The 23140-nt window shown below is 43.3% G+C and overlaps 1 protein-coding gene across 3 annotated transcripts in view; it reads right to left on the bottom strand.

Moving 5' to 3' along the window:
- DCLK2 (doublecortin like kinase 2) overlaps positions 1-23140 on the bottom strand; it is a 196176-nt gene that overhangs the window by 76266 nt on the left and 96770 nt on the right. For all 3 annotated transcript variants that reach the window (XR_013219927.1, XM_077279306.1, XM_077279305.1), the window contains exons 3-4: positions 8494-8596; positions 6754-6849 (exon numbers count right to left, since the gene is read on the bottom strand). Coding sequence is in view for 2 of the 3 variants with exons in the window: in XM_077279306.1 (XP_077135421.1) it covers positions 6754-6849; positions 8494-8596 (199 nt within the window). In the remaining variant the exon portion in view is untranslated. The remainder of the gene's footprint in view (positions 1-6753; positions 6850-8493; positions 8597-23140) is intronic.

The following is a 23140-nucleotide window of genomic DNA, read 5'->3' as shown; positions in this document are numbered from 1 at the left end:
CAACACAGAATTAGCTGGAATTGAGATCGGACGCCATGTCGCATTTGGAGAGCCCCTGATGTGCCTGAACAGTGGAAACTCCCCAATTCTAACTGAAACCCTAATCCAAACACACTCCTAACCCTAATCCCAACGGTAACCCTAACGACACCCCTAACCCTGACACACCCCTAACTCTAATCCCAACCCTAATCCCAACTGTAAATGTAATCCAAACCCTAACTTTAGCCCCAACCCTAACTTTAGCCCCAACCCTAACCCTAACTTTAGCCCCAACCCTAACCCTAACTTTAGCCCTAACCCTAACTTTAGCCCCAACCCTAACCCTAACTTTAGCTCCAACCCTAGCCCCAACCCTAACCCTAGCCCTAACCCTAATGGGAAAATGGAAATAAATACATTTTTTTAATTTTATTATTTTTCCATAACTAAGGGGGCGATGAAGGGGGGTTTGATTTTCTTTTATAGCGTTTTTATAGCGGATTTTTATGATTGGCAGCTGTCACACACTAAAAGACGCTTTTTATAGCAAAAAAGTTTTTGCGTCTCCACATTTTGAGACCTATAATTTTTCCATATTTTGGTCCACAGAGTCATGTGAGGTCTTGTTTTTTGCGGGACCAGTTGACGTTTTTATTGGTAACATTTTCGGGCACGTGACATTTTTTGATCGCTTTTTATTCTGATTTTTGTGAGGCAGAATGACCAAAAACCAGCTATTCATGAATTTCTTTTGGGGGGGGGGGCGTTTATACCATTCCATGTTTGGTAAAATTGATAAAGCAGTTTTATTCTTCAGGTCAGTACGATCACAGCGATACCTCGTTTATATCATTTTTTTATGTTTTGACGCTTTTATACGATAAAAACTATTTTATAGAAAAAATAATTATTTTGGCATCGCTTTATTCTGAAAACTATAACTTTTTTATTTTTTTGCTGATGATGCTGTATGGAGGCTCGTTTTTTGCGGGACAAGATGACGTTTTCAGCGGTACCATGGTTATTTATATCTGTCTTTTGATTGCGTGTTATTCCACTTTTTGTTCGGCGGTATGATAATAAAGCGTTGTTTTCTGCCTCGTTTTTAAATTTTTTTTTTTACGGTGTTCACTGAAGGGGTTAACTCGTGGGACAGTTTTATAGGTTGGGTCGTTACGGACGCGGCGATACTAAATATGTGTACTTTTATTGTTTTTTTTTTTTTTTATTTAGATAAAGAAATGTATTTATGGGAATAATATATATATTTTTTCTTTATTTAGGAATTTTTTTTTTTTACACATGTGGAGATTTTTTTTTTTACTTTTTTACTTTGTCCCGGGGGGGGACATCACAGATCGCTGATCTGACAGTTTGCACAGCACTCTGTCAGATCAGCGATCTGACTTACAGCGCTCCTGGCTTACCAGCGCCTGCACTGAGCAGGCGCTTGGTAAGCCACCGCCCTGCAGGACCTGGATGCAGCCCCGCGGCCATTTTGGATCCGGGGACTGCAGGGAGAGGAGGTAAGAGACGCTCGGAGCAACGCGATCACATCGCGTTGCTCCGAGGGTCTCAGGGAAGCACGCAGGGAGCCCCCTCCCTGCGCGATGCTTCCCTATACCGCCGGAACACTGCGATCATGTTTGATCGCAGTGTGCCGGGGGTTAATGTGCCGGGGGCGGTCCGTGACCGCTCCTGGCACATAGTGCCGGATGTCAGCTGCGATAGTCAGCTGACACCCGGCCACGATCGGCCGCGCTCCCCCCCATGAGCGCGGCCGATCGCATATGACGTACTATCCCGTCGGTGGGAATTAAGGCCCACCCCACCTCGACGGGATAGTACGTCATATGGGATTAAGGGGTTAAAGTTGCTAAATTCTCGCCAGATATCGGTAACCAGGGCTGTGGAGTCGGCAAGCCAAACCTCCGACTCCTCAATTTCCCTGACTCCCGACTGCGATTCCACAGGCCTGCCTCACTACTGAGCATGTACATAAAGTGCAGCACAGATTAATCTCATCTAAGAGCCAAGGAACAGAACAGACATTTATAGGACATTTCATAACTTTCCCAAATTTTTATGAAAACATTTACAGCACATCCTGCATTGTACTACTTACCCAATATATTATATATTTTAGGAGTCAGAGTCGGTCCATTTTATACCAACTCCACCAAAATGGACACCTACTTCAACTCCACAGCCCTGTCTAAGAGAATTATCTAGCAAAATCTAGCTGAACCCCTCACTGCAAACAAAGATACCTGGGTTGTAAAGCAAAGTTAATTGAACCAATATGCAGATATACAAGAAAAAATTTACATGTCCAAAAATGAAAAACTTTATTATAGATATGTGAAAAAAGCTGGTCAAATGATGGTTTTTAAATAAAAAAGTACTAATGGAGAAATCCAAACCAATCAGCTGACTATCAATTATATTTTGAGTTGATTTTATAGAGATGTATACAAAAACCTAAAGCAAGCTACTCCTTTTTCTACGATATTGTTGGACAGGTTTAAAATGCCCGCCTTCTCAGAAGGACAGAAGGGTAATTTAAAAAACCCACTTCCCTAGAGTAGATTATTAATACAATCAAAAATCTAAAAATTAAGTAAAGCCCCTGGTCCGAATGGATATATGAACACATTCTTCAAGCTACTTAACCCTGAAATCTCTCCCCTCCTGGAATCAGTCTTTAACAAAATACCTCAAAGTAATCCCATCTTTCCATCAAATATGGCCTACATTAAACTTTTGCTAAAACCAGGCAAAGACCCAATATTTGGGAGGACAACTGGGGTGCATCTTAATTCGAAAGTAGCTTCTGGGGGGAGGGGGTGTGGGAGTTCAGTTGTGGTGGAACAGGGTCACAGGAGGCAGGGTCATGGTCTCAGGAGGTCGGCGGTGGCAAGATTGGGGCGACAATGCGGGCATCTCTCGAGCTCTCAATCTGCACATGCTCCGCCACCGGCGACCATTTTCCCGAAGCCCACAACAGGGAAATTAATGGGAAAGGGGACTCCGTTTACCAGCGCTGACATCTTATGAGAGCCCAGGGGCCGCAGCCTCGCACTGCCTGGATGCCCACCTCCTCCCACCTGGGGCCTACAGCAATGCTGGCCTCTGTCCTTCCCAATCTCATCTCACTAGCCCCGGCAGGCTTTATAAAAGGTTATTCGGCCACCCTAAATGTTAGAAAAGTTCTTCTTGTTTTGGATAAAGTTCACTCTTCCACTAATAAAAAAGTCCCTCCAGTGGAGATGTGGAGAAAGTCTTTGATAACATAAAATGGTAGTGGTTGTATGAAGTATTGTCAAAAATGTCATTATTGGGCCCTTTCTCTGATTACATATGAAATCTGTACTCTACCCCCCCAGAACCCAAGTATATACCCCCGGATTCTTATCTAAATATTTTCCTTTGGAAAAGGGCATGGGACAAGGATGTAGAACCCCTGGTTCAGACCCTATAAGACCTAGTAACTTTTAGAGGAATAACGATTAATACAAAAAAGATTCAAGCAGCCTTTTTTGCAAACTGCATAATTTTATTTACAGTGACTTGCAAAAATTTGCATCCCCCATTGGCTTTTTACCTATTTTGATACATTTTGTTACAACCGGTGTTTAAATATTTTTGCAATACCATTTGTGTGCGATGCATCAACACTATAAGGTCTAAGTTGGTGAAGTGAAAAAATACAGGCATAAATTAAATTTATGGGATCAAACAACTAAAAATTGGCATGTGCATATATATACTGTATATTCTTTTCCTATGAAGCCCCTACAAATTTCTGGTGCACAAAATTCCCTTTATAAGTCACATGCTTAGTGAAAGGAAGTCCATCGGTGTGCAATCTAAGTATCACATAGTCTGTCAGAATATATACTCCTTTTCTGAAAGGCAACAGAGGCTGCAACACCATTAACCCCTTCATGACCTTGGGATTTTCCCTTTTTCCATGTTCGTTTTTTGCTCCCCTTCTTCCCAGAGGCATAACTTTTTTAATTTTCCATCAATATGGCCATGTGAGGGTTTATTTTTTGCGAAACAAGTTGTACTTTTGAACGACATCATTGGTTTTAGCATGTCGTGTACTAGAAAACGGGAAAAAATTCCAAGTGCGGTGAAATTGCAAAAAAAAGTGCAATCCCACACTTGTTTTTTGTTTGGCTTTTTTGCTAGGTTCATTAAATGCTAAAACTGACCTGTCATTTTGATTCTCCAGGTCATTGCGAGTTCATAGACATCAAACATGTCTAGGTTCTCTATTATCTAAGTGGTGAAAAAAAATTCCAAACTTTGCTAAAAAAAAAAAAAAATTGCGCCATTTTCCGATACCCGTAGCTTCTCCATTTTTCATGATCTGGGGTCGGGCGAGGGCTTATTTTTTGCGTGCCGAGCTGGCGTTTTTAATGATAGCATTTTGGTGCAAGTTGCTGTGATCAAATGAGACCAAAATTGAGCTTTTTGGCCACCAAGGTAAACGCTATGCCTGACTCTAAACTAACACAGCTCTCATCACCCCAAGAACACCATCCCCACAGTGAAACATGAAAAATTTGGCGTTTCCGTGTGGTCGCCGCACATGTCAAATCACCGCATGCGGACGCATCCGCATACAACGCATGTCCCTGCATACCCAATGTTAAAGATAGTTATGCAGGGCAACGCAGGATGCAAGGAGAAGTAGGCGGAGCGTAGGTGGGGCTTCAAGGAGGAAGAAGGGAGGAAGTACGCTGCCATCCGCAGCCCTCCCGAACACAAATGTGAAACCAGCCTTATAGAGACTTATGAAAAGCAACTTGCAGTTGTAATTGCCACAAAAGGAGGCTCTACAAAGTACTGACTTTAGAGGGGTGAATAGTTATACACACTTATGTTTTCAGTAATTTTGTACTCTTTGTTGTTTGCTTCACAATAAAAAGAAAACCAACCAAATGTTCACAGCCATAGGTGTGTTATTTACAAGAAATGATACAAACCCTCCAAAAAATCTGAGTGAAATCCTAGGTTGAGAGATAGCAAAAATGAAAAATGCCAAGGGGGTGAATACTTTCATAAGCCACTGCATGTCTAATCCCAAGGACCACCTGCCAACAATTTTTAACCTGATTAGTCGTTTAAGGGCCTATTCGAGATTTAAAATCAATGTTAATAAATGTGAAATACTACCCCAAAATGAGAAAAGGAATAATACTTCCCTAAATATTTCTTTCGGGGTGTTGATAAACCTTGACTGTGTTGTTTGTACTAGTTAGTAAAACTTTTAATAGAAAATGATATATATATTAAGAAAAAAAAAGCCATGGAAAGTTACGACACCACCTAAAATCCATCAGCAATTAGAAAGCAATTCTGTAATTTAGTGAAAAGATAAATCAGCTGGTTCATCTGATGGCCAATAGAAAGATGTCTCATTGCCAAGATACTACACAAGAAGCTTCTGATGAGGGGAAAACCAGTGAGCTGTTTCAAGACCTTTGCAACTTTACTGTTGCAAAACATACTAAGGTCATTGGTAATTTCAAAACTACTGAAGTTTCCAGGCATCACTGTTGAGACCATAATTCAGAAGTGGAAAGAACACCATTACACCGTAAACTGACCACAACGAGGTGCTCCATGCAAGATTTCAGGCACATGAGTGAGAAGACTCATCAGAACAGTTGTCCAAGAGTCAAGGACCACCTGTGGAGAGCTAGAGAAAGATCTGGAATCAGCAGGTACAATTGTTTCAAAGAAAACAATAAGTAATGCACTCAACCTCCTTGGCCTGTATGCATCTCATTTACAAGACTCTACTGCTGAACAAAAATCATGTTCATGAGAGTTTAAAGTTTGCTCAACAACATTTAGATAAGCCTGTAAAATACTGGAAGAATATAGTCTGGTAAGATGAGGCAAAAATTTAACTCTTTGGATGCCATAATACACACCATGTTTGGAGGCCAAAAGGAACTGCTTATCAATCCAAAAACATCACACCAATAGTGAAGTTTGCAGGTGAGAACATCATGGTGTGGAGCTGTTTTTCCGCATACGACTCTGGCAAACTTCATATAATTGATGGAAGGATGAATGGACAAATGAACTTGATAAAAATCTGCTGCAATCTACCAGGATGATGAAGATGAAACGAGAGTGGACATTTCAGCAAGACAATGATCCCAAACACACAGCCAAGGAAAATCTCAATTGGCTTCAGAGAAAGAAAATAAAGTTACTAGAATGGTACAGCCAATTATCTGACCTTTTATCCAATAGAAAATTTATGGAAGGAACTAAAGCTCAGAGTTCATAGAAGGAGCCCACGGAACCTTCAGCGTTTGAAGAGTGTTTGTGCGGAAGAATGAGCCAAAAATCACAAAAAGCAAATGCATGTGACTAGTTTCTCCATACAGGAGGCGTCTTAAAGCTGTCATTACCAACAAAGTAATAAATACATTTCAGTAAGTGTGTTCAATACTTTTTTTCCTGTGTCATTTCTCATTATTACACATAACATAATTTATGTACATCTATGGTTTGATTTCTTTGTCTGTGTGGACTAAAAATATATTTACTTAAAAAATTGGTGACGTGTTCAATACTTATTTCACCCTCTGTATGTCTGATTCATTCCCTTTAAAAATACCAGATCGTGTACTTGGCAGCAAAACAATAATCTGGTAAAATCAAAGACAACAGGAGGTTCTATAGCTTTCTGAAAACATGAAAATGTAATAGTTTATGTGTGAAAGCAACAATGCCCATTACCTGCTCCAGGAGATTTGCTGCGCCGCGAAGTCCCAGGACTCTTGGAACCTGAATGCCTCTGGGAGCGGGAATATGAAGTTTTCATAACACGACATTCTGGAACAATAAAGGGACAATAAATTCCTGTGGTGAAAAGCAATAGCAATGTCCAAATAAATTGTAGCGCAACAGTAGACTGCTCCCGGGAAAAAGAGGAGGTGAGATGAGCTGGTATTACTTGTGAAGCTTGAATTAGGCAGTCATGATTGCAATGAACTGAAAAGGCATGATTTATTTTAAAGGACTTTTTGAGGTTGCCTAGTGTACCTGTTGGGAGGCTTTTCATTGAATACTTTGGCATTTAAAGTGAACCTGTCACCAACAGGTTTGGCCGATAAGAGATAGGGCCATCACCTTTCAGGCCTCATACAGAGCATTCTATAATGCTGTATATCTGCCCCCAACCTGACCTGTAAGAGAAAAAAAATAACTTTTATCATACTCACCTGCGGGCAGACCAGTCCGAGGGGTGTCGCTCTTCTTGATCCAGCTCCTCCCATCTTCTTACGTTCCCCGTCCTCCTGCTTGCTTCGTGTGGATGACGCGTCCCTTTGTCATCCACACAGTCTCCTCGGCACAGCGCTCCTGCGCAGGCGTACTTCTCTACCCTGTCAAGGCAGAGCAAAGTACTGCAGAGCGCAGGCGCTGAGGCTTTTTGACCTTTCCCGGCACCTGTGCACTGCAATACTTTGCTCTGCCCTGAACAGAGCACAGAAGTGCGCCTGTGCAGGAGCACGGTGCCGAGGAGACATTTCATCCACACGAAGCAAGCAGGATGGCGGCATCGCAAGAAGGGAGGCGCCGGACCAAGATCAGCGATGCCCATAGGACCGGACCACCCTGCAGGCGAGTATAATAAAAGTTATTTTTCTTCTCTTGCAGGTCGGGTTGGGGGCAGATATACAGCACAGCATTATAGAATGCTGTATATCAGCCCTGAAAGGTGATGCCATATCTCTTATTGGCCAAACCTAGTGACAGGTTCCCTTTAAATAGTAATAATGTTTCAAAAGACAACAAATTGGACTATTCTTACATCATTTACAATAATAATCATCACATCCAAATATAACTCAAACATATATTTATACTTTATACTATAGTATACTATAGTTTTTTTTTCTAAACTACCATCCCTGATCATGTTTTTCATGTTAAACTGAAACCTAGCAGCAGATTTATGCTTCAAGAACCATGGACAGCATGAATCAGACACTGACTGTTACTCCAGCTGTGTACATCCTACGTTGACTACGCGTCTCAAATGATCAAACCGACGACAGTCCCTGACAAGGGGGTTTCTCCTTATGTGTGTGTATAGAGAGAGACCTGTCAGTGTAGAGTAGATGGGCAGAGAGTCGCTGCCAGGAATCTGCCTCGAAGCAGTCATCAAAGATGCATTGTGATTGGCAGGTGTTGCAAAACGTACTCGGCTGATTCATGCTGCCTGTGGTTCAGACAGAATGAATTCATTGTCAGGCTCCCATAAACCACCATCCTACACAACTAGATGTTTAAAAGGGCTAGGAAAACATTAACCAGGCTGGTAAATTTTATGGATAATAAGTATTTTCTATAAATATATCCATGTGTGATATTGCATGTAATAAAGTTACCTACAAATTAATGGTAATCTATGGAATGAAAATAAAATCAGCATATAAATGATGTACACGTCATAAACTTGTGATCAGAAATTACCACTGTGGTCCAGAACGAAATCATCCTGCGCGTAGCGATATTTTTCAGGTCCACAGGCAATAAACACATCGTCATCACCAAAGAAATCTTGAAGGCATGTAACCTAAACAAATGTCAAAAGAAAAGTTGTATAAGATCTAAATATCCATTCTCACAGGCCAGAGCCATTGTCAATCTCAGTATATACACGGCACAGCAGGGCTCATTGATACTAAAAATCAGGTACATGATTGCTAACTTCTTAAGGCTGGTTTCACACATCTGACTTTTAAAGAAAGTGTACGGGTTGCGATGTATGAACTGGTCCGAACTTATCAGCCACACATACGTCTATCGAATTGTTGATTTCAGGTGAGGAGACCCGCAGCCGGTCCGGACATCGTGATCTATACACTTTCTGGGAAAGTCAGTTGTGTTAAACAGCCCTAACACAATCTAAAGTTGGACAAACACTTAAAAGTCATAGTTTTAAAATAAAAGGAAAATTAAATGATTGTGTCCAAGGGCAGACAACAAGTAATTACTTTCTACCTCGCAAATTCACCATTAAAATATTATACCCAGAATTTCTTGTTTTTCCAACATGTGAGAAGAAAAATAAAATTCTGGAAAGCAGGTACAGTATGTGTCAGTACAGTGAGGGTGATCAAAACTGCTGAGAATTAGTAAGAAAGTGGAAGAGCCATCTTGGTGACCAAGTGACAAATAAGTTTGTCTGATATGAACTAATATTGTGACTATTTTTTAGCTTTATACGCTTCCAAGTATAGGTTCACATTGCGTTAGTGGGTGATCGCTAACGGACAGCGTTGCACGGCGAAAATGTTGCAATTAACGCCGTGCAACGGGTCCGTTAGCGCACCCATTGACAGCAATGTTGTTTCTGCCTGAAGCGCATCGCTAGCGCGTGCCGTTTTCGGCTCGCGCTAGCGATGTGCCGTTCTTTTGTGGCGCGCCTCGGATGCTGCTTGCAGCGTCCGCGGCGCGCCCGAGGTCTGTTCCCCGCTCTCGCAGATCGGGTATCTGCGAGAGCGGGGACGTTAACGCGACCCCTAAACGCGACCCCTACAAATACATTGCGTTAGCGCAATCCGCGGATTGCCCTAACGCAATGTGAACCTAGCCGAGACTTGGCATCCAAACGTAAATGTAGCAATTAGCAACTGGGAGTGGTGCTACCAATAGTTGCCAGAATTCAGATATAATATCCAGAGGATAAAGTATTACCAACCTTCATCTTTATTATATAAACATCATTAGATATAATTTCTAATAAATTAAGAAATCGCTTGGTAATATTCACTGAACATGTGACTTGGATTCCAGGCACCATGCGCAGTGCCGCTACCAGTGGTTCCCGGTTATATTTTCCTTTGTATGTGCAGAGGCCACCGCAGCAGCACAACAAAGGCTTGAAGCTCACCATACATGTACTTAGCGCTTCATGAAGTTGGCCCCATATCTCGCACAACATTTGCAGGTTAGAGTGCACCTATACGTTGTGGTCATACATCTATATAGGTACGAGTCTTGTCATTTCCACTCCTGTCTTATTGGCTTGCTTCCTAGATGGAGATTCATCTCTTGTGCAATAAAAAAAAGAGTAGGACACGTACTGCACATAAGAATTACCATTATCTTGGTCTAAGGCTAATTGTAAATGCTTATAGTATGTCACTGTATAACTGACTCACCTAGACTAGGCAACAATAAAGGGACATATAGAGAAGTGCAAATCAATGACATTCTCTACAGAATTAGATTGAACATCTACTTATCAGCAAAAAACAGGTAGCACTCCAAGATGGTGTTACACCTATTACTATAAGTATACAAAAAACACAACTATTACCATAAGTATGCAAAAAAGCACAACTATATTACCATAAGAATACAAAAAAAGCACAACTATTTCCATAAGTATACAAAAAAGCACAACTATTACCTTAAGTATAAAAAAGCACAACTATTACCATAAGTATAGAAAAGCACACCTATTACCAGAAGTATACAAAAAAAACCCCACCTATTAATAATCTTTATTTTTATATAGCGCTAACATATTCTGCAGCGCTTTACAGTTTTTGCACACATTATCATCACTGTCCCCGATGGGGCTCACAATCTAAATTCCCTATCAGTATGTCTTTGGAATGTGGGAGGAAACCGGAGTACCCGGAGGAAACCCACACAAACGCGGGGAGAACATACAAACTCCTTGCAGATGTCCTTGGTGGGATTAGAACCCAGGACTCCAGCGCTGCAAGGTTGCATTGCTATCCACTGAGCCACCATGCTGCCATAAGTATATAAAAAAGCACGACTATTATTATAAGTATATAAAAATGCACAACTATTACCATAAGTATACAAAAATGCAATACTATTACCATATGTATACAAAAAAGCACACCACCTATTACCATAAGTATACAAAAAAGCACAAGTATTACCATAAGTATACAAAAAAGCACAACTATTACTATAAGTATACAAAAAAAAGCAGAAACAGCTCTCCGACAATGTCAAATGCAAAAAGATAGGAAGTTTATTGGCCCATACGAACAATTAACAATATTTTGGCTCATGCATAGCAGGGACTACAAGTGCTTCTCACTAAATTAGAATATCATCAAAAAGTTAATTTATTTACGTTCTTCAATATAAAGAGTGAAACATACTATAGAGTCATTACAAACAGAGTGATCTATTTCAAGTGTTTATTTCTGTTAATGTTGATGATTATGGCTTAGAGCCAGTGAAAACCCAAAAGTTATTATTTCACTAAATTAGAATACTTTATAACACCAGCTTGAAAAATTATTTTAAAATCCAAAATGTTGGCCTACTGAAATATATGTTCAGTAAATGCACTCAATACCTGGTCAGGGCCCTTTTGCATCAATTACTGCATCAATGCAGCGTGGCATGGAGGCGATTAGCCTGTGGCACTGCTGAGGTGTTATGGAAGCCCAGGTTGCTTTGGTAGCAGCCGGCAGCTTGTCTGCATTGTTGGGTCTGGTGTCTCTCATCTTCCTCTAATACCCCATAGATTCTCTATGTGGTTAATGTCAGCCAGTTTGCTGGCCAATCAAGCACAGTGATACTGTTGCTTTTAAACCAGGTATTGGTACTTTTGGCACTGTGGACAGGTGCCAAGTCCTGGGGGAGAATTACATTTCCATCTCCAAGAAGCTTGTCAGCAGAGAGAAGCATGAAGTGCTCTAAAATTTCCTGGTAGATGGCTGAAATGACTTTCGTCTTGATAATTATAGAGAAAAAGAAAATGATGAACGGCTTCACAGGAGCGCCAAGCTGGTGTTAGGAGTGGTTAAAGTGGAAGATACGCTGCAGCTCCAGCAGGATGCCTCGCAAGAGGATCAAACAAGAAGGGACAAAAAACGGTCACTAGAGGTCTAGTGTGAAGTAATAATCATCAAGACAGAGATATTCCGTTGAAACGCGTTGTGGAAACTAATAAATGAAGATTTTATATCAACTCACCATCTCTCATGCGCTCCTATGACCGTTTTTTTTGTCCCTTCTTTGGTCTTGATAAAACACAGTGAACCTGCACCAGCAGATGACATGGCTCCCCAAACCATCACTGATTGTGGAAACTTCACACTAGACCTCAAGCACTTTGGATTGTGTGCCTCTCCACTCTTCCTCTAGACTCTGACCTTGATTTCCAAATGAAATGCAAAATTTACTTTCATCTGAAAACAACACCTTGGACCAGGTAAGACGCTTCTGGCGTTGCCTATGCTCATGTCCTGGATACGTCTGTGTGTGGTGGCTCTTGAAGCAATGACTCCAGCAATAATCCACTCCTTGTGAATCGCCCACAAATTTTTGATTGGCCTTTTCTTTACAATCCTTTCAAGACTGCGGTTATCCCGGTTGCTTGTGCACCTTTTTCTTCCACACGTTTTCCTTCCACTCCACTTTCCATTAATTGATATGCTTGGATACAGAACTCTGTGAACATCCAGCTCCTTTAGCAATGACCTTTTGTGGCTTACCTTCCTTGTGGAGTGTGTCAATGACTGACTTCTGGACATCTGTCAAGTCAGAAGTCTTCCCTATGATTGTGGAGCCTACTGAAACAGACTAAGGGGGGCCTTTTTAAATGCTTAGCAAGCCTTTGCAGGTGTTTTTGTTAATTATTCTAATTTACTAAGAATGACGTTTGGGATTTTATTGGCTGTAAGCCATAATCATCTACATTTACAGAAATAAACACTTGAAATAGATCACTGTTTGAAATCTAATATATAAAGCTGAATGTGTGTGTGTATGTATGTGTGTGTGTATGTCCGGGATTGGCATCTGCACCGTCGCAGCTACAGCCACAAAACTTTGCACAGTCACACGTCTGGACCCCGAGGGCGTCATAGGCTATGTTGTGAGGTGAAATTTTAACCCCGCGCGTTCCAATTCACCAAACAATTTTGACCCTATCTACATAATGGGGAAAAAGTGAAAGGAAAAGTGTTGGAGGCAAATTGACAGCTGCCAGATGTGAACAAGGGGGACTTAAAGAGTGAGAGCGATGGCGCCAAAGAGTACATACCGTACAGTTGCTAAAGTGGGGCCCAGACATGGGATACTCACCACACACGGGGATATGAACACACACACAAAATGCGCCACACACTACCACGTGCTTGAACACACATACCACCCTCAGCACACATATCACCACACATACACCAACCTCGCCACATAAAAGTCGAAACACAAAAGTCACGGCTCAAAACTCGCCACGCACAAAATTCGCCACATGCAAAACTCGCCACATGCAAAACTAGGCTCACGCAAAACTCGCAACACGTGCAAAACTCACCTCATGGAAAACTCGCCACACGCAAAACTTGCACACACGGAAAAATTGCCACATGCGCAAAAGTTGCCTCACACAAAACTTGCACATACCCAAAACGCACCACACATAAAACTCGCCACGCGCAAAACTCGCCCTGCGCAAAACTTGCTGCACACAACTTGCTACACTAACCTGTCACATGCAACTCGACACACAAAAAGTTGCTACACGCATGTCGCCACACAAAACTCATCTCACAAAAGTCGCTACATGCATGTCGCCACACGCAACTCAACACACACAACTTGACACATGAAACTCGCCCTAAAACACACACAAGTCTGGTATTATCCTTCAAAAATAAAAATCTGATTAATAAGCAGACAAACTACAAGAGCAACAAATGTACCATATAGGGAATACGGCAGCTGTCAGTCACATGATCTGTCTATTATGTGCATGTGTGAGCTAATATATACTGCCAAGGGGGAGGGCTTCCTGTTGGCTGGGGATTTATCAGGCTGCCAATTTAGCTTACAAATACTGAGGTAAAAATACTGACCAAATAACGTGTTAATGAGGTCTAATACAGGAGGAGATGACATACAGGTACATACTATATACAGGGGAGATGACACACATATATACTATATACAGGAGCAGATGACACACAGGTCTATACTATATACAGGAGGAGATGACATACAGGTATCTATATATATAATTGTCTAAGGGTTTTTCCGTCTGTCTGTCTGTCTGTCCCGTTTATTCATTCTCTGATTGGTCGAGGCCGCCTGGGCTTCGACCAATCAGCGACGGGCATAGCATGGCGACGATGATGTCATAATGGAAATCCCGCGTCTCTGATTGGTCGAGGCCGCCAGGCCTTGACCAATCAGCAACAGGCACAGTATCGACGTAGATGTCATAATGGTTGCCATGGCGACCATGATGTCATAAAGGTTGCCTCGACCAATCAGCGACGGGCACAGTCTGCCGCGAATTCTGGAATCATCATTGTCCATATACTACGGGGACATGCATATTCTAGAATACCCGATGCATTAGAATCGGGCCACAGTCTAGTATACTATATATAGGAGGAGATGACATTCAGGTATATACTATATACAGGAGGAGATGACACACATATATACTATATACAGGAGATGACATACAGGTATATACTATATACAGGGGAAATTACATAGGTATATACTATATACACGGGAGATGACATACAAGTATATACTATATACAGGGGAGATGACATACAGGTATATACTATATACACGGGAGATGACATACAGGTATATACTATATACAGGAGGAGATGACATACAGGTATATACTATATAAAAGAGGAGATGACACATAGGTATATAGAGGAGACGACATACAGCAGGTATATACTATATACAGGGGAGATGACATACAGGTATATACTATATACAGGAGATGACATACAGGTATATAATATATATAGGAGTAGATGACATACAGGTATATACTATATACAGAAGAGATGACATACAGGTATATACTATATACAGGAGGAGATGACACATAGGTATATACAGTATACAGGAGGAGATGACATACAGCAGGTATATACTATTTACATGGAAGATGACATACAGGTATATACTATACACAGGGGAGATGACATACAGGTATATACTATATACAGGAGATGACATACAGGTGTATACTATGTATTAGGGAGATTATTATTATTATATTATTTATTTATATAGCACCATTAATTCCATGGTGCTGTACATGAGAAAGGGGTTACATACAGGGTTATAGATATCGTTTACAGTAAACAGGTTTACAGTGACACACTGGTACAGAGGGGAGAGGACCCAGTCCTTGCGGACTTACATTCTATGGGATAGTGGGGAAGAGACAGAAGGTAGGGGTGAGGCGGCAGCTCTGGCGGTGGTGAGGCGGCGGCTCTGGCGGCAGTGACGCGGTGGCTCGGTTATTGTAGGCTGTAGGCTTTCCTGAAGAGATGGGTTTTCAGGTTCCGTCTGAAGGATCCGAGGGTGGTGGATAATCGGACGTGTTGAGGCATGGAATTCCAGAGGATGGGGGATATTCGGGAGAAATCTTGGAGGCGGTTGTGTGAGGAACGAATAAGTGTGGAGGAGAGTAGGAGGTCTTGGGATCAACGAAGATTACGTGAGGGAAGATATTGGGTGATTAGTTCAGAGATATAGGGAGGGGACAGGTTGTGGATGGTTTTGTAGATCAGTGTTAGTAGTTTGAACTGGATTCGTTGGGGGATTGGGAGCCAGTGGAGGGATTTGCAGAGGGGAGAAGCAGGGGAGTAGCGAGGAGAGAGGTGGATTAGCCGGGCAGCAGAGTTGAGGACAGACTGGAGTGGTGCAAGAGAGTTAGCGGGGAGGCCACAGAGGGTGTTGCAGTAATCAAGGCGGGAGATGATGAGAGCATGCACAAGAGTTTTGGTAGATTGTGGGCTGAGGAAGGAACGGATTCTGGCAATATTTTTGAGTTGGAGGCGACAGGAGGTGGCAAGAGTTTGGACGTGAGGTTTGAAGGACAGGGCAGAGTCAAGAGTTACCCCGAGGCAGCGGATTTCAGGAGCGGGAGAGAGCGTGCTGCCGTTTACCATAATAGATAGATTGGGTAGGGGGGATACGTGAGGTGGGGGAAAGATGATGAATTCGGTTTTGTCTACATTGAGTTTTAGGAAGCGAGAGGTGAAGGAGGATATGGCTGACAGACACTTCAGAATTCTGGACAGCAGGGAAGTGACATCTGGGCCAGAGAGGTAGATCTGAGTGTCGTCTGCATACAGGTGGTACAGGAAGCCATGGGATTTTATGAGTTGTCCTAGGCCAAGGTTATAGATGGAAAAACGTAGGGGCCCTAGGACAGAGCCTTGAGGGACTCCAACAGAGAGAGGGCGGGATGAGGAGGTAGTGTGGGAGTGGGAAACGCTAAATGTGCGGTTGGATAGGTATGAGGCAATCCAGGACAAGGCGAGGTCTTTGATGCCAAGGGAAGAAAGAATCTGTAGCAGTAGGCAGTGATCGACTGTGTCAAAAGCAGAGGACAGGTCAAGATGGAGGAGGATGGAGAACTGTCTGATAGCTTTGGCTGTGACTAAGTCATTAGTAATTTTTGTCAGGGCAGTTTCGGTGGAGTGGTGGGGGCGGAAGCCAGATTGGAGGTTGTCAAGGAGAGAGTTAGATGAGAGGTGGGAGGAAAGTTGACCATGGACATGCTGCTCAAGGAGTTTTGAAGCAAACGGGAGCAGTGATATGGGGCGATAGCTGGGCATAGCAGTTGGGTCAAGGTTAGTTTTTTTGAGGATGGGTGTGATGGTGGCATGTTTGAAGGCAGAGGGGAAGGTGTTATGACCCCAATGGGGAGGGTCTCAGAGGAACGTGGAAGTCTGCAGAATACAAAAATCCAGCTCATAGGGCAGTGGTAACTGGGTTGACCATATATCTACTCCTAACGCCAACACTAGAAGTAGCCGGGGATCATTCCTACGTTGATTCTAGATGACACGCGCCAGCCGGAGAATCTAGCTACCCCTAGTAGAGGAAAACAAAGACCTTTCTTGCCTCCAGAGAAGGGGACCCCAAAGCTGGATAGAAGCCCCCCACAAATAATGACGGTTAGGTAAGAGGAAATTACAAACACAGAAATGAACCAGGTTTAGCACAGAGAGGCCCGCTTACTGATAGCAGAATAAAGAAAGGTAACTTATATGGTCAACAAAAACCCTATCAAAATCCACACTGGAAATTCAAGAACCCCCGAACCGTCTAACGGTCCGGGGGGAGAACACCAGCCCCCTTGAGCTTCCAGCAAAGGTCAGGATATAGATTGGGAACAAGCTGGACAAAAATACAAAACCAAAACAAATATCAAAAATCAAAAGGCAGACTTAGCTGATATAACTGGAACCAGGATCAGTAGACAAGAGCACAGCAGACTAGCTCTGATAACTACGTTGCCAGGCATAGAACTGAAGGTCCAGGGAGCTTATATAGCAACACCCCTAACTAACGACCCAGGTGCGGATAAAAGGAATGACAGAAAAACCAGAGTCAAAAAACTAGTGACCACTAGAGGGAGCAAAAAGCAAATTCACAACAGTACCCCCCCCTTAGTGAGGGGTCACCGAACCCTCACCACGACCACCAGGGCGATCAGGATGAGCGGCATGAAAGGCACGAACTAAATCGGCCGCATGAACATCAGAGGCGACCACCCAGGAATTATCCTCCTGACCATAGCCCTTCCACTTGACCAGGTACTGAAGCCTCCGCCTGGAGAGGCGAGAATCCAAGATCTTCTCCACCACGTACTCCAACTCGCCCTCAACCAACACCGGAGCAGGAGGCTCAGCAGAAGGAACTACAGGCACAATGTACCGCCGCAACAAGGACCTATGAAATACATTGTGAATGGCAAACGACACAGGAAGATCCAGACGAAAAGATACAGGATTAAGGATTTCCAATATCTTGTAAGGCCCAATAAAACGAGGTTTAAATTTGGGAGAGGAGACCTTCATAGGAACAAAGCGGGAAGAAAGCCATACCAAATCCCCAACGCGTAGTCGGGGACCCACACCGTGGCGGCGGTTGGCAAAGCGCTGAGCCTTCTCCTGTGACAACTTCAAGTTGTCCACCACATGATTCCAGATCTGCTGCAACCTATCCACCACAGAATCCACCCCAGGACAGTCAGAAGGCTCCACATGACCCGAAGAAAAGCGAGGATGGAAACCAGAGTTGCAGAAAAAAGGCGAAACCAAGGTGGCGGAACTAGCCCGATTATTAAGGGCAAACTCAGCCAACGGCAAGAATGTCACCCAATCGTCCTGATCAGCAGAGACAAAACACCTCAAATAAGCCTCCAAAGTCTGATTGGTTCGCTCCGTCTGTCCATTAGTCTGAGGATGGAAAGCAGACGAAAACGACAAATCAATGCCCATCCTACTACAAAAGGATCGCCAGAACCTGGAAACGAACTGGGATCCTCTGTCTGACACAATATTCTCAGGGATGCCGTGCAAACGAACCACGTTCTGGAAAAACACAGGAACCAGATCGGAAGAGGAAGGCAGCTTAGGCAAAGGAACCAAATGGACCATCTTGGAGAAGCGATCACATATCACCCAGATAACGGACATGCCCTGAGATAGCGGAAGATCAGAAATGAAATCCATGGAGATATGTGTCCAAGGTCTCTTCGGGACAGGCAAGGGCAAGAGCAAACCGCAGGCACGAGAACAGCAAGGCTTAGCTCGAGCACAAGTCCCACAGGACTGCACAAATGACCGCACATCCCTTGACAAGGAAGGCCACCAAAAGGACCTGGCCACCAGATCTCTGGTGCCAAAAATTCCCGGGTGACCTGCCAACACCGAGGAATGAACCTCGGAAATGACTCTGCTGGTCCACTTATCCGGGACAAACAGTCTGTCAGGTGGACAAGACTCAGGCCTATCAGCCTGAAATCTCTGCAACACACGTCGCAGATCCGGAGAAATAGCTGACACGATAACTCCATCTTTAAGAATACCAACAGGATCAGCGACTCCAGGTGCATCAGGCACAAAGCTCCTAGAAAGAGCATCGGCCTTCACATTCTTTGAACCTGGTAAATACGAGACAACAAAATCAAAGCGGGAGAAAAACAATGACCAGCGGGCCTGTCTCGGATTAAGGCGTTTAGCAGACTCGAGATACATCAGATTTTTGTGATCAGTCAAGACCACCACACGATGCTTAGCACCCTCGAGCCAATGACGCCACTCCTCAAATGCCCATTTCATGGCCAACAACTCCCGATTGCCCACATCATAATTTCGCTCGGCAGGCGAAAACTTCCTAGAGAAAAAGGCACAAGGTTTCATAACAGAGCAACCAGGGCCTCTCTGCGACAAAACGGCCCCTGCCCCAATCTCCGAAGCATCCACCTCAACCTGAAAGGGAAGTGAGACGTCAGGCTGGCACAAAACAGGCGCCGAAGTAAACCGGCGTTTCAACTCCTGGAAAGCCTCCACGGCAGCAGGAGCCCAGTTAGCTACATCGGAGCCCTTCTTGGTCATATCCGTCAAAGGTTTCACAATGCTAGAAAAATTAGCGATAAAACGACGGTAGAAGTTAGCGAAGCCCAAGAACTTCTGAAGACTCTTAACTGACGAGGGCTGAGTCCAATCAAGAATAGCTCGGACCTTGACTGGGTCCATCTCCACAGCAGAAGGGGAAAAAATGAACCCCAAAAAGGGAACCTTCTGTACACCAAAGAGACACTTTGAGCCCTTGACAAACAAAGAATTTTCACGCAAAATTTTAAAGACCAACCTGACCTGCTCCACATGCGAATCCCAATTATCAGAAAAAACCAAAATATCATCCAGATAAACAATCAAAAATTTATCCAGATACTTCCGGAAAATGTCATGCATAAAGGACTGAAAAACTGAAGGCGCATTGGAGAGCCCAAAAGGCATCACCAAGTACTCAAAATGACCTTCGGGCGTATTGAATGCGGTTTTCCATTCATCACCATGCTTAATGCGCACAAGGTTGTACGCACCACGAAGGTCTATCTTGGTGAACCACTTGGCACCCTTAATCCGGGCAAACAAGTCAGACAACAGCGGTAAAGGATACTGAAATTTGACAGTGATCTTATTTAAAAGCCGATAATCAATACAAGGTCTCAAAGATCCGTCCTTTTTTGCCACAAAAAAGAATCCCGCACCAAGAGGGGAAGAAGACGGACGAATATGTCCTTTCTCCAGAGACTCCTTGATATATGAACGCATAGCGGTATGTTCAGGTACCGACAGATTAAACAGTCTTCCCTTAGGAAATTTACTGCCTGGGATCAAATCTATAGCACAGTCACAGTCCCTATGAGGAGGCAGTGCACTGGACTCAGACTCACTGAAGACATCCTGATAATCAGACAAATACTCCGGAACTTCCGAAGGCGTAGAAGAAGCAATAGACACAGGCAGGGAATCCCCATGAATACCACGACAGCCCCAACTTGAGACTGACATAGCCTTCCAGTCCAGGACTGGATTATGGGTCTGTAACCATGGCAGCCCTAAAACAACCAAATCATGCATTTTATGTAAAACCAGGAAACGTATCACCTCGCGGTGTTCAGGAGTCATGCACATGGTAACCTGTGTCCAATACTGCGGTTTATTTGCTGCCAATGGTGTAGCATCAATACCCCTAAGAGGAATAGGATTTTCTAATGGTTCAAGAGTAAAACCACAGCGCTTAGCAAATGAGAGATCCATGAGACTCAGGGCAGCACCTGAATCTACAAACGCCATGACAGGATAAGATGACAGTGAGCAAATCAAAGTTACAGACAGAATAAATTTAGGTTGCAAATTACCAACGGTGACAGGACTAACAACCTTAGCTATACGTTTAGAGCATGCTGAGATAACATGTGTAGAATCACCACAGTAGTAGCACAAGCCATTCCGGCGTCTATGAATTTTCCGCTAATTTCTAGTCAGGATTCTATCACATTGCATTAAATCAGGTGTCTGTTCAGACAACACCATGAGGGAATTTGCGTTTTTTCTATCACATTGCACCGAATTAGGTGTCTGTTCAGACAACACCATGAGGGAATTTGCGGTTTTGCGCTCCCGCAACCGCCGGTCAATTTGAATAGCCAGTGCCATAGTATCATTCAGACCTGTGGGAATGGGAAAACCCACCATAACATTCTTAATGGCTTCAGAAAGGCCATTTCTAAAATTAGCGGCCAGTGCACACTCGTTCCAATGTGTCAGCACGGACCATTTCCGAAATTTTTGGCAATACACTTCAGCCTCGTCCTGCCCCTGAGACATAGCCAGCAAGGCCTTTTCTGCCTGAATCTCAAGATTGGGTTCCTCATAAAGTAAACCGAGCGCCAGAAAAAACGCATCAAGATCAGCCAATGCCGGATCTCCTGGCGCCAGCGAAAAAGCCCAATCCTGAGGGTCGCCCTGTAAGAACGAAATAACAATTTTTACTTGCTGAGCAGAATCTCCAGATGAACAGGGTCTCAGGGACAAAAACAATTTACAATTATTCACGAAATTCCTAAACTTAAACCTGTCTCCGGAAAACAGTTCAGGAATCGGTATTTTAGGTTCTGACCTAGGATTTCTGATAACATAGTCTTGTATGCCCTGCACACGAGTAGCCAGCTGGTCCACACTTGTAATCAAGGTCTGGACATTCATGTCTGCAGCAAGCATAGGCACTCTGAGGTAAAGGGGAAGAAGAAAAAAAAAAACTCAGAATCTTCTTTCTTATAATCCCTCTTCTGCAATGCATTAAACATTTAATACTGGCCTGGCAAACTGTTATGACCCCAATGGCGAGGGTCTCAGAGGAACGTGGAAGTCTGCAGAATACAAAAATCCAGCTCATAGGGCAGTGGTAACTGGGTTGACCATATATCTACTCCTAACGCCAACACTAGAAGTAGCCGGGGATCATTCCTACGTTGATTCTAGATGACACGCGCCAGCCGGAGAATCTAGCTACCCCTAGTAGAGGAAAACAAAGACCTTTCTTGCCTCCAGAGAAGGGGACCCCAAAGCTGGATAGAAGCCCCCCACAAATAATGACGGTTAGGTAAGAGGAAATTACAAACACAGAAATGAACCAGGTTTAGCACAGAGAGGCCCGCTTACTGATAGCAGAATAAAGAAAGGTAACTTATATGGTCAACAAAAACCCTATCAAAATCCACACTGGAAATTCAAGAACCCCCGAACCGTCTAACGGTCCGGGGGGAGAACACCAGCCCCCTTGAGCTTCCAGCAAAGGTCAGGATATAGATTGGGAACAAGCTGGACAAAAATACAAAACCAAAACAAATATCAAAAAGCAAAAGGCAGACTTAGCTGATATAACTGGAACCAGGATCAGTAGACAAGAGCACAGCAGACTAGCTCTGATAACTACGTTGCCAGGCATAGAACTGAAGGTCCAGGGAGCTTATATAGCAACACCCCTAACTAACGACCCAGGTGCGGATAAAAGGAATGACAGAAAAACCAGAGTCAAAAAACTAGTAACCACTAGAGGGAGCAAAAAGCAAATTCACAACAGGAAGGTACCAGAAGAGAGCGGGAGATGACAAACATGTATATACTGAGGGGAAAATGAGAGGTGTAAGGTGAAAATGAGAGGTGTGAGGTTAAAATGAGAGGTGTGAGGTGAAAATGAGAGGTGTGAGGTGAAAATGAGAGGTGTGAGGTGAAAATGAAAAGGTGTGAGTGCAAAATGAGAGTGAGGGAAAATAGTGGAGTGATTGGAAAATGACAGATGTGAGGTCGAAATGACAAATGTTAGGGGGGAATGAGAAGAGTGAGGGGGAAAATGAGAGGAGTGAGGGGGAAAATGAGAGGTGTGAGGGAGAAAATGAGAGATGTGAGGGGGGAAAATGAAAGATGTGAGGGGGAAAAAGAGAGATGTGAGGGGGAAAATGAGAGATGTGAGGGGAAAATGAAAGATGTGAGGGGGAAAATGAGAGGCGTGATGGGAAAATAAGAGAAGTGAGGTGCAATAACTAACCAAAAAAATTTACTATGCCCAGGCAACGCCGGGCTCTTTAGCTAGTAACTATATAATATACGAGTTTCACTTTTTGTATTGAAGAACTGAAATAAATTAACTATTTGATGATATTCTAATTTTAAGAAGCAACTGTATCTATCTATCTATCTATCTATCTATCTATCTATCTATCTATCTATCTATCCCATATCTATCTATATATTAAAACAAA

This window comes from Ranitomeya variabilis, chromosome 1 (assembly GCF_051348905.1).
Source record: "Ranitomeya variabilis isolate aRanVar5 chromosome 1, aRanVar5.hap1, whole genome shotgun sequence".
Taxonomy (NCBI): domain Eukaryota; kingdom Metazoa; phylum Chordata; class Amphibia; order Anura; family Dendrobatidae; genus Ranitomeya; species Ranitomeya variabilis.
This window is presented reverse-complemented; position numbering and strand designations above follow the sequence as displayed.